Here is a 15,833-nt window from a genome sequence, read left to right on the forward strand (position 1 = left end):
CTGTGGTGCCAGCCTTCTGTATGGGCGCCAGTTAGAGTCCTGGCTACTCCACTTCTGATCCAGCTCCCTGTTAATGCGCCTGGGAAAGCAGCAGAAGATGGCCCAAGGCCTTGGGTCCCCTGCACCCATGTGAGAGACCTGGAAGAAGCTCCTGGCTCCCGTTTTCAGCCTGGTCCATTGCTGGCTGTTGCAGCCATTTGAAGAGTGAACCAGTGGATGGAAGAGCAATCTCCATCTCTTCCTTTCTCTCTGTAACTCTTTCAAATAAAATAAATAGGTCTTAAAAAAAACAAAAACAGTACAGGCAGAGGAGGCAGGGGACAAGGGGTATAAACAGGCACCTTCCCACGCAGGGCACTCTGACTTTATCTAATACAAGAGGTACCTCAAGAGGGTCAAGAGGAAAGACAGAATCCCAAAGATTCAAATAAATGAAAGAATTCAAGTGGTCTTAATCAAGAGTCAACCAACATGGACTGAGTATTTTACAAGTGCCAGGCCCAGTGTTAGCTGCTGGAGACACAGAGAACATTAAAACATTCACTTAAGCCACTCACAGATTCACAGAAAGTGGGGCAAGATAAGACCTAGAGATTTGACAGCTAGGGACCAAACAGGCAGTGGGGTCAGACAGCAGGGCTGGGACTTTAGCAGCATAATCCCTTGGGAGCATGGTAGAAGGTGGCTTGAAGAGATGAGGCGCATTATTCTGTGACACTTCCACCACCACCACCCCTTCTCTGGCAGTGTGACTAGGGTAGTTGGCCAGTATCTGAGAAGAGAGAGTCAGTGAATAATTCTATGGAGTAATTCTGCAAGTTATGGTACCAAGCACTGATGGATACCAATACAGTGATCACTTTATAAGGAAAAAAAAAAGAGTGGCACTACAAGAGTGAGTTATAGCAATTCTTCACTCATTGTAACTACTGGGATTTCAAATTAATTTGGTTGACTGTGTAAGCATCAATTTTTAAGCCTTTTGAAATGCTTTATACACTGACTTTTTAAGCAAAGTAGAAGCCATTTATTTTCTAACTATACACTCTACACGGATATCTATGATGTGTATGATTTTCCCACTAGAGGCCTGAGAAAAGACAGAAACACCTGCTGCTCTGCGCAGTTCATTCTCTGTCCGCACACTGTATTCTTACCTGGCACTATTTCTTGCCCTTACAACCTCAGTGCCAAACACTAGAATTGGGCATAAGAGAACAGACAGAATCTAAGTGAGGACGGAGGTGTCATCCTATCATAAAGATGATGAATCTGACTCAATAAGTCTATTTTTCATGTTCTGAGATATTTCTGGCTTATCTCCCAGTTCTTAAGTGTATTCTTAGTTGAGATAGCCAAAATAACAGCTCTGGATATTATACTACAGTATGTACTTATCACTTTAAAATATGACATAGTAGTTTGATTTTTCCATGACCAGAACTGGGGACACTGCATAAATATTCTCTTCTTGCCATCAAGGAGAAACAGAGTGGCCTTAGGTTATGTGCTAATTTGGGACTATCAACTCATTATGTCACCATAACAAGACTCTTTTGTGTTTTTGTAAGAGTTATCAAATGTGCATTTCTCTCACATATAAAGACTATGGTCAAACAATTAGAGATTTGTCTTCAAGAAAAAAAATCCAGGTGTGTCAAGTTTCATTTATGACTTAGACTAAGTTCAATTTGATACAAGAAGGAGAAGCATAATAGAGCATTATCATTAGGGGGAGTAGGAGCAAAAGAATAGGGTCAATTCATCATTGACAAACTGGAACTCTCTCAATTCTCATCACTACAATACTAGAATAAGGACGACCTGATGAAGGGTGGACTGAAGTTCAACATCGCATTCATACCTCTGATGCCTTTAAAACAACTGTTTTCTGGTTTCTACATATATCCATGAGTAAGCAAATTCTACTCAAAATGATACTCAAAAAGACAGAAATAGTACATTACTAATGCATACCTACATTCAGATTTAATTTGGGTTTGTCCTACCTAATTTTCACAGGACTACCTGTAGTTTGTAGTTGATAATCTTTTAAACCATCACCACTTCTTTATGTAATGACCAAGAGAGAACCAATCCTTTCTGTACTTCTATATTGTCACCATTAAGAAACTATTTTCATAGCTTCTCAAAGTCAACACTGGTAACTAAAAGGAGCTGTGCCTGTGCTTTTAGGTTAATGCCCAGCAGTCCTCCCTACATAACATGGGAGGATAAACAGTCACAGGAGGAAGAACATGCCAAAGGAAGAACATGCCGACTAAAGCGAAGGGAAACACCTGATAAGTCATACTGAGGTCAGATGACATAAATAGTAACTGCAGCCACTAACATTTTGATTGATTGACTTACTTGATAGGCAGAGAGAGAAAGAGAGCGCAAGTCTCCATCTACCGGTTCACTCCCCAAATGTGACAACAGTCAGGACAGGGCTGATGCTGAAGCCAGGAGCCAAGAACTTAATCCAGGTTTCCCATGTGGGTGGCAAGGACCCAGCAACAACATGGGCCACCACTACTGCCTCCCAGGGTCTGCATTTGTAGGAAACTGGGAGTCAGGAGGTGGAGGTGGGTATTGAATCCAGGCAATCCAATTTGGGAGGCAGGCATCTCAACAGATAAGGCTAAACGCCCATCCCACTGTGGTTAACACTGATGAGCGCTTGTGGTGCCAGGCCCTGTCCTACGTGCTTTTTATGTACTACCTCATTTAATTGTCATATGAACCCTATAGAGGAGGCATTATTCTCAGCCCTATTTTACAGTTAGGGAAACAGATAAAATCATATGGCTAACACTTGACATCGATCAAGATACTGTATTCCAGAGTCTAAACTCTTAGTCACTAATGTCAACTCTATTTCATTTAACAAAAAGGTAGTGGACTGGGGCTGGCGTTGTGGCACAATGGGTTAAGTGATGCCAGCATCCCATATGAGCACAGGTTTGAGTCCTGGCTGCTCCACTTCTGATCCAGCTTCCTGCTAATGTGCCTGGGAAAGCAGTGGAAGATGGCCCAAGTTCTTGGGTCCCTGCCACCCATGTGGGAGACCTGGATGAAGCTCCTGGCTCTTGGCTTCAGCCTGACCTAGCCCTGACCATAGTGGCCATTGGGGTGTGAACCAGTGGATTGAAGATCTAACTCTACATTTTGAATAAATAAATAACTAAATAAATGTTTTCTTAGAAGGTAATGGATATAAAGTAAGTTTATGTAGAAAAAGTATATTTATAGCTTTTGAAAAGTTATTTTTAAAGATTTATTTATTTATTTGGGAGGCGGAGTTACAGATAGAGAGAGGGAGAGACAGAGACAGGTCTTCCCTCCGCTGGTTCATTCCCCAAATGGCCACAACAGCCAGAGCTGGGCTGATCTGTGAAGCCAGAAGCCAGGAGCCACTTCTAGGTCTCTCACGTGGGTATAGGGGCCCAAGCATTTGGGCCATATTCTACTGCTTTCTCAGGCCATAGCAGAGAGCTAGAATGGAAGAGGAGCAGCTGGGATACAAACTGGCACCCATATGGGATGATGGCACCACAGGTGGAGTCTTAACCCGCCATGACAGAGCACCAGCCCCAATATTGTTGTTTTAAGCATTAAGTGATTTTCACATTAGGGCACAATAATACTAAAACTTTGATCTAACCCTGTAAATGTTACCAACACAAAGTCGTTCCTCTACTTCTGGCAACAAACAGCAGGGAAAGACACTAAGAGGCTGGTCTTAAGACTAAATTTGGTGATGTACCAATTTTATTCTCTTGGTGGAGGACTTAATGAAGTTCTATGAAGTGTACATAAACACCTCTTATATCTAAATAGGTAGTTTTTCATTCAAGCAGCTGGGAATAAAAGTGTACACTGTTATCGTAGAAAAAAGTCCTTACACCCCACACATATCTGCTAATGGAACTTGATATACATTGTAATTCTCTTTAGGACAAAAAAAGATAAAAGGATAAGTTTCCACATCATTTATTCCTCTGACCACCATTATACTTTTATGGTAGTGTAAAGAGCTGTTCCCTTATTTCTTTTTACCCTGATGCAAATCAGATGGTACAGAGGTAAATGCCAGGAGATTTGTAGTCAGAACCCATTTGGGTCTGAGTCCTGGCTCCCTCCTTCATGTTACAGGCTGTGCAACACCAAACAAGTTCCTTGACTTTTCTAAGTTTCAGTTTCCTCATTTGTAGAATAGCAGGAGCCTCTACTTCAAAAGATAATGGTGAGAACTGAGACAACGTATACAACGCACACAAAGCATTAAGAAAAGTATCTATATGGGGTTCAACGTCAATAAAGGGAGACCTCAAAAACCACCATTCATGACAGACAAATGCAAAGGAAAATTTATGAGATATTTATTGATCCGGGAGGTTTTTTTATTTTATGCAATATTTAATGTGAATGCTGAACTTGAAAAAAGTTCGCAAATATTGAGAAGTCATATTTACTGATCTAACAATCTTTCTTGAGAAAAGAAGGTATAACAGGAGAAAGAACAGCAAAAAAGCTTACATAAAAATTCTTTGAACTCTTAAATCTACAATTAGAAAAAAGAAGAGTAAAAAGAAACCAAAATACTCACCATGGATCAAATGCTGTTTGTCTTTTTGAATGGTTAGTTCCAGAACTGCTCTCAGATGGTAGGGAAGAGACTCTAGTTGACACATTATTTTCATGAAAAGAATTGTCTGGGCGTGGTGATGGCACTAAAAGAAAAAAATTAGTCCCTGATGTATAATTTTGGTCAAAGCAGTTCTCACATTATTCTGCATTTTCTGGAGCACACATCGTATGAATGCTCAATCTGCTTTTGCTATTACTTCTGTGTTTTCTGAGGGCGGGGGCATTCTAGGCAACATTCCTCCTCCCCCACTGCTTCCACATTAACCCGCAAAGGTCAGCTAATACCAGGCAATAGGTATTCAAAATAGAAACCTGAGCTGTCTGCTGATAAACTGGAGAACATATTTTAAACTATGAATATCATTACCCTCACCACCACCCCCTGCCACTCTTTTGACATTTTTTGAAGTTAAAGCTTTCTTACCATAGACTCAACCATGCAAAATCTATTCTTAGTCTCAAGTAATTTTTAACAATGTGAGCTGGAAGGTACAAGCCATGGTTTAAGTCTTGATGTTTGAGAGACAGCATCACTCACATATTTTTTAAACAAAATACAAAGAAATCTTATTATTTTCCCAAAACATATTTCTCTGAATTCTTACTTCAAAACTGAACAGAGAGGTGGGAGGTGTGGCACAGTGGGTTAAGCTACTGCTTGCAATGCCGGCATCCCATACTAGAACACTGGCTTGAGTCCCTGCAGCTCCACATCCAGCCCAACACCCCGTTGATGCACCTAAGAAGGCAGCAAAGATGGCCTAAATACGTGGGCCTCTGCCATCCTTATGGGAGATTCAGATTGAATTCCCAGTTCCTAGTTTCAGCCTGGCCCAGCCCTGACCTTTGTTACCAACTGAACCAATGGATGGAAGTGATCCAGCAGATGGAAGATCTCTCTTCTCCTTCTCTCCCTTCCTCCCTCTCTCTGTCACTCTGCCTTTCAAATAAATCTTTAAAAAGAAAATGAAAAACAAAAAAAGTGATAATGTATGGAAGTAAATACTTGTCTGTTTTGAAGGGGTGGATCGGGTGGGTGGTCACTAACTTTTTCTGTCTTTATAAGCTTGGTCATAAATCAGAATGTATTCCAAATCTCATCATAAAGAGAACAGGACTATATTAATAGACTATATATCAACAGAAATGACACCAATTCACTTGACTTTTGATCAGCAGGAACAAAGACAGGAAGGATTCCATAAAACAGGTCATTTCAATGATGCCACTCAATCTTCCTCTAGGACTTAGTGGTATCATTGAAATGCCAGATGTCTCTGGATGTTTCATCTAGTTAAAACTTTTCCTTCTATTTCTGAGGATTTTTTAAACAATATTTATTTATGTATTTATTTGAAGGGCAGAGTTACAGAGAGATCTGCCATCTACTGGTTCACTCCCCGAATGGCTGTAATGGCCAGAGCTGGGCCATGCCAAACCCAGAAGCCTGGAACTCCATCTGCATCTATCACATGGGTGACAGGGATCTAAATACCTGGGCCATTATCTGCTGCCTTCCCAGGTGCATTAGCAGGGAGCTGGATCAGATTGTGGAGCAGCCGGGGCTCAAACTGGCACTTATATGGGATACTGGTGTTGCAGGTGGCCACTTAACCTACTGCACCACAATGCCGGCCCCTATTTGTTGAGTTTTTAAAAATTAAAATGTTCTACGTGCCAAATCTTGAAGTGGATTATGAGGTAGACAAATGAGCTGTTTCTCTGATATTAACCAGTTTAAACCACTTGCAATCAAAATTAAAACTGTGTTTCCAGAGGTCCAAGACTAATTAATTTGCAACTCATTAGCATTTTATATTAAAGTATATTCTCCAGCCATCTATAGAAATAACAAGGGTATAATACATTTTAGAATTAAAACTTAAAACTGACAGCAGAAAAGGTTTTTGCTCATATATATTACAACATTTTGTTTTAATTATCTTAAATGCAAATTAAAAGTTTAGTCCCATAAGATTCTAAAGTAATCGTGGTATCAGAAATAAATAGATAAATGCATTACAAGGCACATTCAAGGCCTTATGCGTCCTCCACAGGGGGGTGGCAGGGAAGAGAAGAGCCTAATCAGTTAATGCACATTAGTCCTGACTCACAGTTCTTCTGCATTTATTCAGCTCAGGTTCCTAATGAAAATGACCAAGCAATTCTCCAGGTTCTCCACTGCACCCCTCCCCCCAATTCACGCCCCTTTCCAGCTGTCTTAAAACAACAGAAATAGCTAAAGGTCATGCCATATGGGCACAAGTGGCTAGGGAAGGCTGTGGTGACTCTAGAAAGCTTGTTAGATCTCAGCCTCCTGACCCCAGGGCCTTGCTCCTACCTTGTAGGCTTGGTGTACACTTCCTGCTAGGGTCCTGGGATTCCCAAGGGTTTTGCGGTCTACTATTACAGTTACTCAAAAGGGCTGCCTTTCTCAACCAATGTCTCTAAAGCTCATACAACCTCCAAAGCATCCCTTTTGGTCATCTGCTAAATATCAAAGTGCATTTTTAGGGCTATGCAAGTATACTTGATATTTTTTCATTCAGTGAACGAATCAAATACATATTTATGCAATGGCACCAGGCAGTGTGCTAGTTCATGAGAGTCCAAAGAGGAAAAGATGAAGAGAATCCATATGTTTGAAAGGCTCACAACCTTGAGAGGGAGATGCAGACACAGAATCAGTACAATGAGGTCAGTGTTGTATAAGAGGTATAGACAAGGTACCACGGGCAGAAAAGAGAATGAAATGGTCCCCTTAGTCCGGGATGGGCAATGAAGTCAACAGTGGAGAGCAACTTAAAGAAACGGACAGAAACAAGCTGTCCCAGCAAAAGGAAGAGTGTGTTTCAGGTCAGAGGAGGGCACAGCCTGTCTGAGTTCCACAGACAGAGCACCAGAGAGACTTGGAAGGTAGGAGAGGTATCAGCTGGAGAGGAGGATCAGAGTCAGACCATGGAAAGTCCAGAATGTCATCTTAGGGAATTCAGGTTTTGTCCTGATGCCAATGGGAAGTCAGCAAAGGCCTCTCAATGGGTGAGGGCTTAGGGTACTGAGTGTGGGCCAGCGGGGGACAACGGCTTGTTGTGCTCTATTCATTTTGCCTGTAGCGCTTAGGGTATCTTTGATTGTTCTGTAGAATGATTAAGTTTACTGGCAATCTCTCCTCTAGAGTGTGAGCTCTGTGGGAATGGAGATCTTTGGCTGTTTTGGTCACTGACATGTTGTAGGCTACAGTAATGCCAAGCACATGGGTGACTACAATAAATGTTCTAAGGCTTAACAGAATGAATGAGTGGTATGGTGAGAACACAGTTTCAGAAGGACCATTCCAGTGACTGCTCTGATGGGGACCTTGGAGACAGGGAGGCCAGCTAGGAGGCTACTCAAGGAAGCACGCTGGAAGCTAGGAGGGCTTCAGAGGACCAGAGGTGGGAAAACTGTTGGGAGGCCACTGTATGGGCAAGAATGCTGTGGATCTGAAGTCAGTCAGGGCAGTGAAGAGGTAGTAGAGGGCATGGGCCAGGGATGGCAAGAGAGAGGGAGGAGGGGGAGCACCCTGGTGGGTGCTGGCAACAGGCTTACCTCTGTAAAAGCTACCAACTCTTCTGGGGACAGGGTCATTGTACAGATGTCGATTTTCTTTGGGGGCTGTGCCGTCATCAGAGTGTGGGTCATGATACACTCCACCCTGAGGAAGGAAACACGTTTATGTAAATTAAACCACAGATTCATGACAATGGTGCCTACAAACTTAGAACAGAGCCTAATCAATCTATCATTTACTCAAAGATCTTTTTAAAAAGAAACCCTGAGATCCTGCCATGAGAAAAACAACTTACTTTATAAGCCAGTGCAACTTGGGGGGGGGGGGGGAGGCTGGACATGAATACATTTTAAAAGCTAGGCTGTAATGTTGTTGAATGAACAATCTCTGTGGACACATCTTAACAGACACTGTAATAATTCCGAAGAACTCAGACCTCAGACTTCTGCCGAGTATGGAAAGACGCAGTGCCTTCTCTGGAGGATTCTTTAACGGAAGGTCTGGCCACGGTCATCTCTGGAGGGAGCTGCTCTCCAGGCTGGAAGTGAAATTTTAAGAGAACTTAGAAAAGCATCCTATTCCTGTGCATGAAAATCATGCTTTTATTTGGTGAAAGTGGCTAAAATAAAAATAAAAAATGTTAGCTCAAATAAAAATTGACCCAGAAAGAGCCAATCATCTAGTGAACTTAAAATAAGTCAAATTTCACCGATATGGAAACTAAGTTCTCATCAAAGTTAAGGCAAGCAAGGGAGAAATGGATCTGATAATAGTTCAATTAATTATTGAAAACAAGAAAAACCATCTTTCTACTATCTAGACCGTCATGGCTCGAGCAGCACTCTGATTATAGATTCTATTAGTTAATTCAAAATCATTCTAGCGGGTTTTAGGCTAGGTTCTCCAAAACAGACTATGCAGACACAAAAGTATTTTTGAAGAACTTACAAGGCAGATCAGGCTGAAAACAAATTTTTCTTAAATGCATCAAGGAATAGAATAAGTCTTCCTAATAATTTTTGTCTGAAAATGTCCTAAGTACTCTAGTTCATGTGCTTAAGCCCTCAATCTTCTCCGGGATAAGAACATTTATGTATTTTGTACTTTCTGAACCACAGTCAGGAGTGCTCATCTGTAGCGCCGCTACCATTCCCAACTCGCTCGAGAAAGTGAGTCACAACCTAAGAACAGCATCCGGGCCACAGTGCTGCTCACTGAGTGGGGGAATGGAGCATTTCCCACCCTTGGAGAAGAAGATTAAGGAAGAAGGCATTGGAGGAGTTAGCGGCAGTTGTGTATCTGCACGTGACACACAGAGTATTATCTTAAGCCTATGTGATATATCCAGAGTATTTTATTTAAAATTCAAAATGCCATGCCATCTTTCTCCTCTCACTCCTCAAATGCTGAGCAGGGGTTCATGCAGTGCAGGCTTCATTCTGCCAAGATCTCATTTGACTTTTTCCACTTGTATTGTTAACAAAAGCCTCTAGGAAAGTAAAGTAGAAAACAAACTGTTGGGAGGTGGCGTTTGGTCTAGTGGTTAAGAAGCCACTTGGGATGCCCATAGCCCCTGTCAGAGTCCTGATTCCAGCTTCCTGCTAATGTCCACTTAGTGGCTCAATTACTTGAGTCCCTGCCACCCATGTGGGAGACTTGGAACTGAGTTCCTGATTACTCACTTTGGCCTGACCTAGCCCTGGCTACTGCAGGCATTTGGAGACTAAAGCAGCAGATGACAGATCTGTCTCTCCCTCTGACTCTCTGGCTGTCAAACAAATAAAAAAAAAAATTATTTAAAGGAAAACAAATTGTTTACAACTAACCTAAACTCAATAAGATTCCCCGCCGGCACCGAGGCTCACTAGGCTAATTCTCTGCCTGCAGTGCCGGCACCCTGGGTTCTAGTCCCAGTCGGGGCACCGGATTCTGTCCCGCTTGCTCCTCTTCCAGGCCAGCTCTCTGCTGTGGCCCGGGAGTGCAGTGGAGGATGGCCCAAGTCCTTGGGCTCTGCACCCGCATGGGAGACCAGGAGGAAGTACCTGGCTCCTGGCTTCGGATTGGCGCAGCGCCAGCTATAGGGGCCATTCGGGGGGTGAACCAACGGAAAGAAGACCTTTCTCTCTGTCTCTCTCACTGTCTAACTCTGCCTGTAAAAAAAAAAAAAAAAAAAAAAGATTCCCTATGCTTTTGAAGTTGGCCACAGTACTTTGCATGAGACAATTCCTATGATTCACTCAAGGCTTGTGTTCATTTCCAAGCTTGCCATCCTTTTTGAACCTTTCAACGTGTGTGTATTTTCTTAGCGCTCGGCACTGCACCTCCTCATTGGACTTCAGATTCAGTTCATGGTTGGATCTATGCTTAGCCCACAGTAATTGCCACCATGCTCACAAAAACCCTTTCTCTGGAGTTCTCAGAGAGCTAGACTTCCTTCCTTCCTCTCTCTTTACACTATGCTTAACGCAAGGATGCGTTAGCTAGCAGCGACCTCTGCCTCCTGTCTCTGAGCAGCTGCCAGGATCCAGAGATCTCTCTAGGCTCTAGAGGATGGCTCTTCCCTACCGGGGCTCTTCAGGGGAGCCCACTCATGACTCCACTGATGGCTGTCACAGATGTGCACCTCCTGCCCTCTCCTCTCTCGCACCTGGTGCTGGATGGACTTCCCAGCCTCTGAGAGCACACTTCTGCCTGGGGGCCCACAGTCGCTTCGCCCTCAACAGGTCAGCGGGTATGGGTAAAGGAGCTCTGGCTGCAGCACCCGGAAGCTGCCTCACAGCCCAGTTTCAACCTCAACTGGCTGGGTAAACACTCTCAGCCTCAGCTTGCTCATCTGTGAAATGAAGGGCTTGAAGGAGGTAGCTTCAAAATGCTCTCTTCCACTCTGGAAAGGAACGCCTAAGAAAAAGATCTCAAAGTCTTTCCTCTACTCAGTCTTCCAACTCACAAGTCCTACTGTTTCTCCTTCTGACCCACTCTGTTTTTCTACTGGCATTCATTTAATCCACAACACACTCTACTCACCTCATGCTTGACTTACTATAAAGGCCACTCCAAATCTTGGATTTTTGACTCCAACATGGTGAAGCGTTGCAATCCCCAAAGCATGCTATGCTATTTCACAACCCTAAAATCCTCCTTCTCCCTGCGATGCCCTTTTGTGCCCTCCCTTCAAGTTTCTTTCCTGATGTCATCATCACTTTCTCCCCTGAGTAAACCCTCTGGAACAATCTCGGTTCAGATGCCACCTCCTCTGAGAGTCTCCCACAACTGCTTCCCGACGGTCACAGCGGCCGCCACGGGGTCTCACAGCAGCAGGACAACTGAACTGCTGGCAATGTCCTCCATCAGCCCCTACGCTCCGGGAGGACAGGGCCTCCTCATTCTCTTCTTTTCAGCTAGGCCTCTCAGGGTGCCACGCTCGGGACACGCCTGAACGCATTTTCACTGCGAGCCGGCCAGCCAGAGCGTGCCTATACAACTTAGCCTGCAGCATGAGGCTCCGTGCCCCCTACAGCCATTTCTGACTGCTCCTGCTCCCAGTGACCTCTCCCCATTCCCAACTCCTATTTATAGTCAGTGCCATACCAAGTTAGATCACAATTATTTCATACATAAGTTAATCCTCCCTGAGAGAAGTTTCTGAAGGGCAAGGGCCCTGTCTCAGACCTGTCTGAGGGCCTGAGAACACCAAGCAGAGAGGTGCTCTACAGTCCCCAGCACCACGGAAGCAAGAGCAATACCTGAAATCTGAGACACTTATGCTGTGCTGGCACTGGGCACAGCGCTTGGCACAGAATCATGAAAATATGACTCAGGACACATTCTAGGGTAAGAATGGGACTTCAAAGCAGGTCACTGTCAGTGCCAGAGTCCGACAACCGGTAAGACAGAAGAAGCGGTAAGCTAGAGTTATTGCCTTAAAATTTAAAAACAATCCAAAAGACTGAAAATTAACATTTAGCCTGGCCTGAAGTTCAATTTACCGATAGTTCTAGAAAAATTAAAACTTGTAAATTCATTAAACTCAGTTAAGATACTAAGGTATTAGCAAAAAGGTTTGACTTAAGCAATATGGTTTGCAGCAATTAGAGAAAATACCCATGGAACACTGGATTTTGAGAAAACTAAAAAGTAACACTGTAATAAATTAACATAGATTCTCAAGAAAATATGCCAGAAAGGACTATTTTAAAAAGGAAGCAGATTACTAAAAACAAACTTTTTAAGCTCTCTTGAGCACTCAGCATTTGACTTAAATAACTGGACCACTGTTTTTTAACAGAGTAGTCAGACTAGAGCTTTGCTCTCTGCATCCTATCAAGGATGCCATGGGGAAACTTGCAGATTGGCCTGATTCGCACCCTTTGCACCACCTTCCCAGGAAGAGCCACCAGATCCCGTCAAGGTGCTAAGCTGTACCTGGGGTGATAAGAGCTGCAAGCTGTTGGCTCTGGCTGCCATCCCTTGCCCGATGCTCAAGCTTCCGTCCAAGCCTTTGGCTCTGACTTTATCTCGGGTCACGTACATGGAATGTCTATGAGGACGCTGCTGAGAAGAGAAGGGGCTGGTATAGCCCAGTCCATAAGAAAAGGATTCATGAGGTGCAGACAGTGAATGGGAATGGCTGCTGTCCATGTGTTCGGGTAGCTTCAACTCCTCCATCGTTTTGGAATGCCTGGTGGTGGTTCTGCGTGAGTCTAGAGTGCCCTCACTGCGGTTATTTCTCCCTGAAGGGCTGAGCAAAGTTCTTGTGTCACTGTGCCTGGTGGGGGTTGGGCTGGTGGGAGAGTTCAAGTCCAAGCAGCTGGATGGGAAGTATCTACTGGTATTGGACTCTGAGATCTGGGCCCTGGTTTCAGAAAGGTTGCTCACAGACTTGGAGTCACTCAGTGCCCCGTGGCTTTTGGCCTTGGTTCTATAGGAAGGACTCCTAGAGGACTGGGGTATGGTGTCGATATAGCTGTGCCGGCTCTGCTTCTCACTGGGCTGCAGTGTCCCTGCTTTGCTCTGAGAGCTTTCCATAAATGAGTGCCGGTTCTGTTGAGATCTACTGCTTGACTTGAGGTACTTGGTGCCTGGGCCTTCTGAAGGCTTTGGGTCAATATTAAAGTCAAACTCTGTTTTTGACTTGGCGTCTTTTGGGCTGAGAAGGTGTGGTATGTTGTTGTTAGTGAGATCTTTGCTGGCAGACCCAGGCTGAGTGCCTGCTTGGTAGCTTTTGGTGTGCATTGGACTGAGAGTAGCTCCAGCGAGGTTTCCGTTCAGGAAGCTTTCGTTGGCAGGGAGGCCTTCATCAGCCCGGGGCAGAACCACGCTTAGGTTCTGGATGTCCTTGCTGTTGGATCTGTGGTGAGACTGTAAAGCAGTACTTTTACTGGCTTGGTTTCTGTGTTTAAAACAAAAGAAATGTATCAATTTTTCTCAACAGCAGACACATGTTTAAAAAAAAGAAAAAAGAACACATATTTCAAAGACTGAAAGTATTAATTCTCTCAAACACATGCCGACCAATGACAAATAACTCTTCAGTAAGAAGTCTGTTCCTTAGACCAAGTCATTCTGTCACAAAGCACTGGTCCTGAATTGTTTTGGCATTCATACACATTTGGCTAACTTACTGTCAAAGCAGTTTCTAACTGATCATCTGGTAAAACATGCTTTCACTATGTTGGTGTGTTTGTTACAGAACGCTTGCAAAGAAGAAGAGAGCTGAGGTATAGATAAACTCTTTGGTCTGCGTGAATATCAGAAAACAACATTTACACTTGAAGGTTACTGTGTTCTTTGAACTTCATTCTTTTTTGAAAACCTTGTAGCTTGCTTCAGCAATACAATACTCATAGTGCATACATGTCTTCAGCCTGAATAGTCAAAGAACGAGAATTCCAGCAACTTATTAAAGAAGATGACACTCTAAGAAGAAATGTAAACCGCCCAGTGAGGTTTGTCAGAAAGCATCATGATCAATATGTATACTTGGAAGATGTGGCTCTTCAGATTATCTACTTATACACTAAACAGGAATCTCACACTGCATCAGGGGATCTGAAAGTGTTAATTTCCTGCCAAAAGTCACAATTCATTCTCTTTTTCATTTCACACCTCATTATGCTAAAACTGACTGAGGCTTTCTTTAGGACTCAAAGCTTCATTTCCTTCTAGCTTTAAAATACAAAATATAAATCCCAAGGAAAATGATTTTCTCTATTTGAAAGCGCAAATTGACACTACAGCAAGGTCAGTTTGTTCTCCTGTAACTATTTAAAGACCAAATAGTAGCTTGGCACAGGTTAGAATGTTTAAATATGAATAATGGTTTACACAATTCACAATTCCCTTTTTAACTTACAAATTTTGCTGTAAATATTGCTCTTTCTAAAGATGTCTTGATTTGGAAAAATTCTGCTCCCACTAGACACTAACTGGAAGGAAAATCCCTTTCTGGTTTCATACAGAATGGTAATCCATGAAATTTCCCTCGGAGAATCTGCATGCTCAAGCAGCAAATGGAAGGGCTCTTTTCCTATCCAATTTTTCAGCTGGTGATCTCTGCCAGAGCTACATGAGGATGTCGAAAACTATTTTATATTAAGCCTGTGAAACAGTGTGTATCTCCTAAAGCACTCACTAATCTCTCCCAGCTAGGTCACAAGAATCACAGCGTTAAATAAGGCTACTTCAGTATGAGCTAACTAGATGGCAAGTCCCACACCTAGGAAGAAATTACAAAGGAAGGAAAGTTAAGTTTCATTTTGTGATAAATGAGGTCAACAATCTATCTCCCGATCAACAAAGGACAATCCACGTATCCTAAAGGCATCAGGTTTAAACCATTAGAGTTGTCAATTATCAGCTTGGTAGCTAAAATAGCTACTTTTCAAAAACCCAACAATGATAGCAGTCTCTCTCACAAATCGATCTACATGCATTGGTTATTCTCCATCTGCCCAACCCCCGATCTGTTCTTCACCCCTCTCTCTCTGGTCCTGGATCCCAGGAAGCCAATGTTGTAGACTCTGGCTCTCAACTTCCAGGTGGTGTTGGCACTGTAAGGCATCAAAGGACAAGATGGAAGAAAAAGAAGCTGGGAGATGTCTTCCCCACTCCTTCTGATCATCAGTACCCTGCCTCAAGTCACAGCTGTGTCCCTGCAGAGGATACCTTCCGTGGGATGGGGTTCTTTCAGCCCAGCTCCAACTCTCCTTGGGCTCATAGAATCCTATTTCCTCTCCTTTCTCTTTCAGGCCTAGAGGACACATAATACACAGATATGGGAAATATCCTAAGCTTAAAAGAGGACCAGAAAAGGACAGAGAACAGCCAAGATATCTGCTAGTGCTTCTGAAAATGTCACCTCCACGAGATCTTAGGAAGAACGTACTTACAGCAATGTAAAACACAATTCCCAACATGCAAAGAGAGGTTACAGAGCTAAGGTAGAAATATCCATTGAGAATTTTATTTTTGCTATTATTATTTTGGTACAAAAGAGCCTAAACCATGATTCTAAACATTTATGTCTCAGGATGAATCAGAAGCCATTGAATTTTGCACGTAATTCCTATGTAGAAAGGTTATTATATTACCTTCGAATTGGAGTTCTGCCAAAGCACAATAAAAAACAGGT

At 43.1% G+C, this 15,833-nt stretch overlaps 1 protein-coding gene across 3 annotated transcripts in view; it reads right to left on the reverse strand.

Annotated features, from left to right (window-relative positions):
- Positions 1–15,833, reverse strand: part of CDKL5 (cyclin dependent kinase like 5) — a 196,434-nt gene that overhangs the window by 11,399 nt on the left and 169,202 nt on the right. For all 3 annotated transcript variants that reach the window (XM_062183358.1, XM_062183357.1, XM_062183359.1), the window contains 4 exons: positions 12,626–13,592; positions 8,640–8,741; positions 8,242–8,347; positions 4,613–4,736 (listed from right to left, as the gene is read on the reverse strand). In XM_062183358.1, coding sequence (XP_062039342.1) covers positions 4,613–4,736; positions 8,242–8,347; positions 8,640–8,741; positions 12,626–13,592 — 1,299 coding nt within the window. The remainder of the gene's footprint in view (positions 1–4,612; positions 4,737–8,241; positions 8,348–8,639; positions 8,742–12,625; positions 13,593–15,833) is intronic.

The sequence above is a fragment of the Lepus europaeus genome, chromosome X, assembly GCF_033115175.1.
Source record: "Lepus europaeus isolate LE1 chromosome X, mLepTim1.pri, whole genome shotgun sequence".
In the NCBI taxonomy this organism is placed as follows: Eukaryota; Metazoa; Chordata; class Mammalia; order Lagomorpha; family Leporidae; genus Lepus; species Lepus europaeus.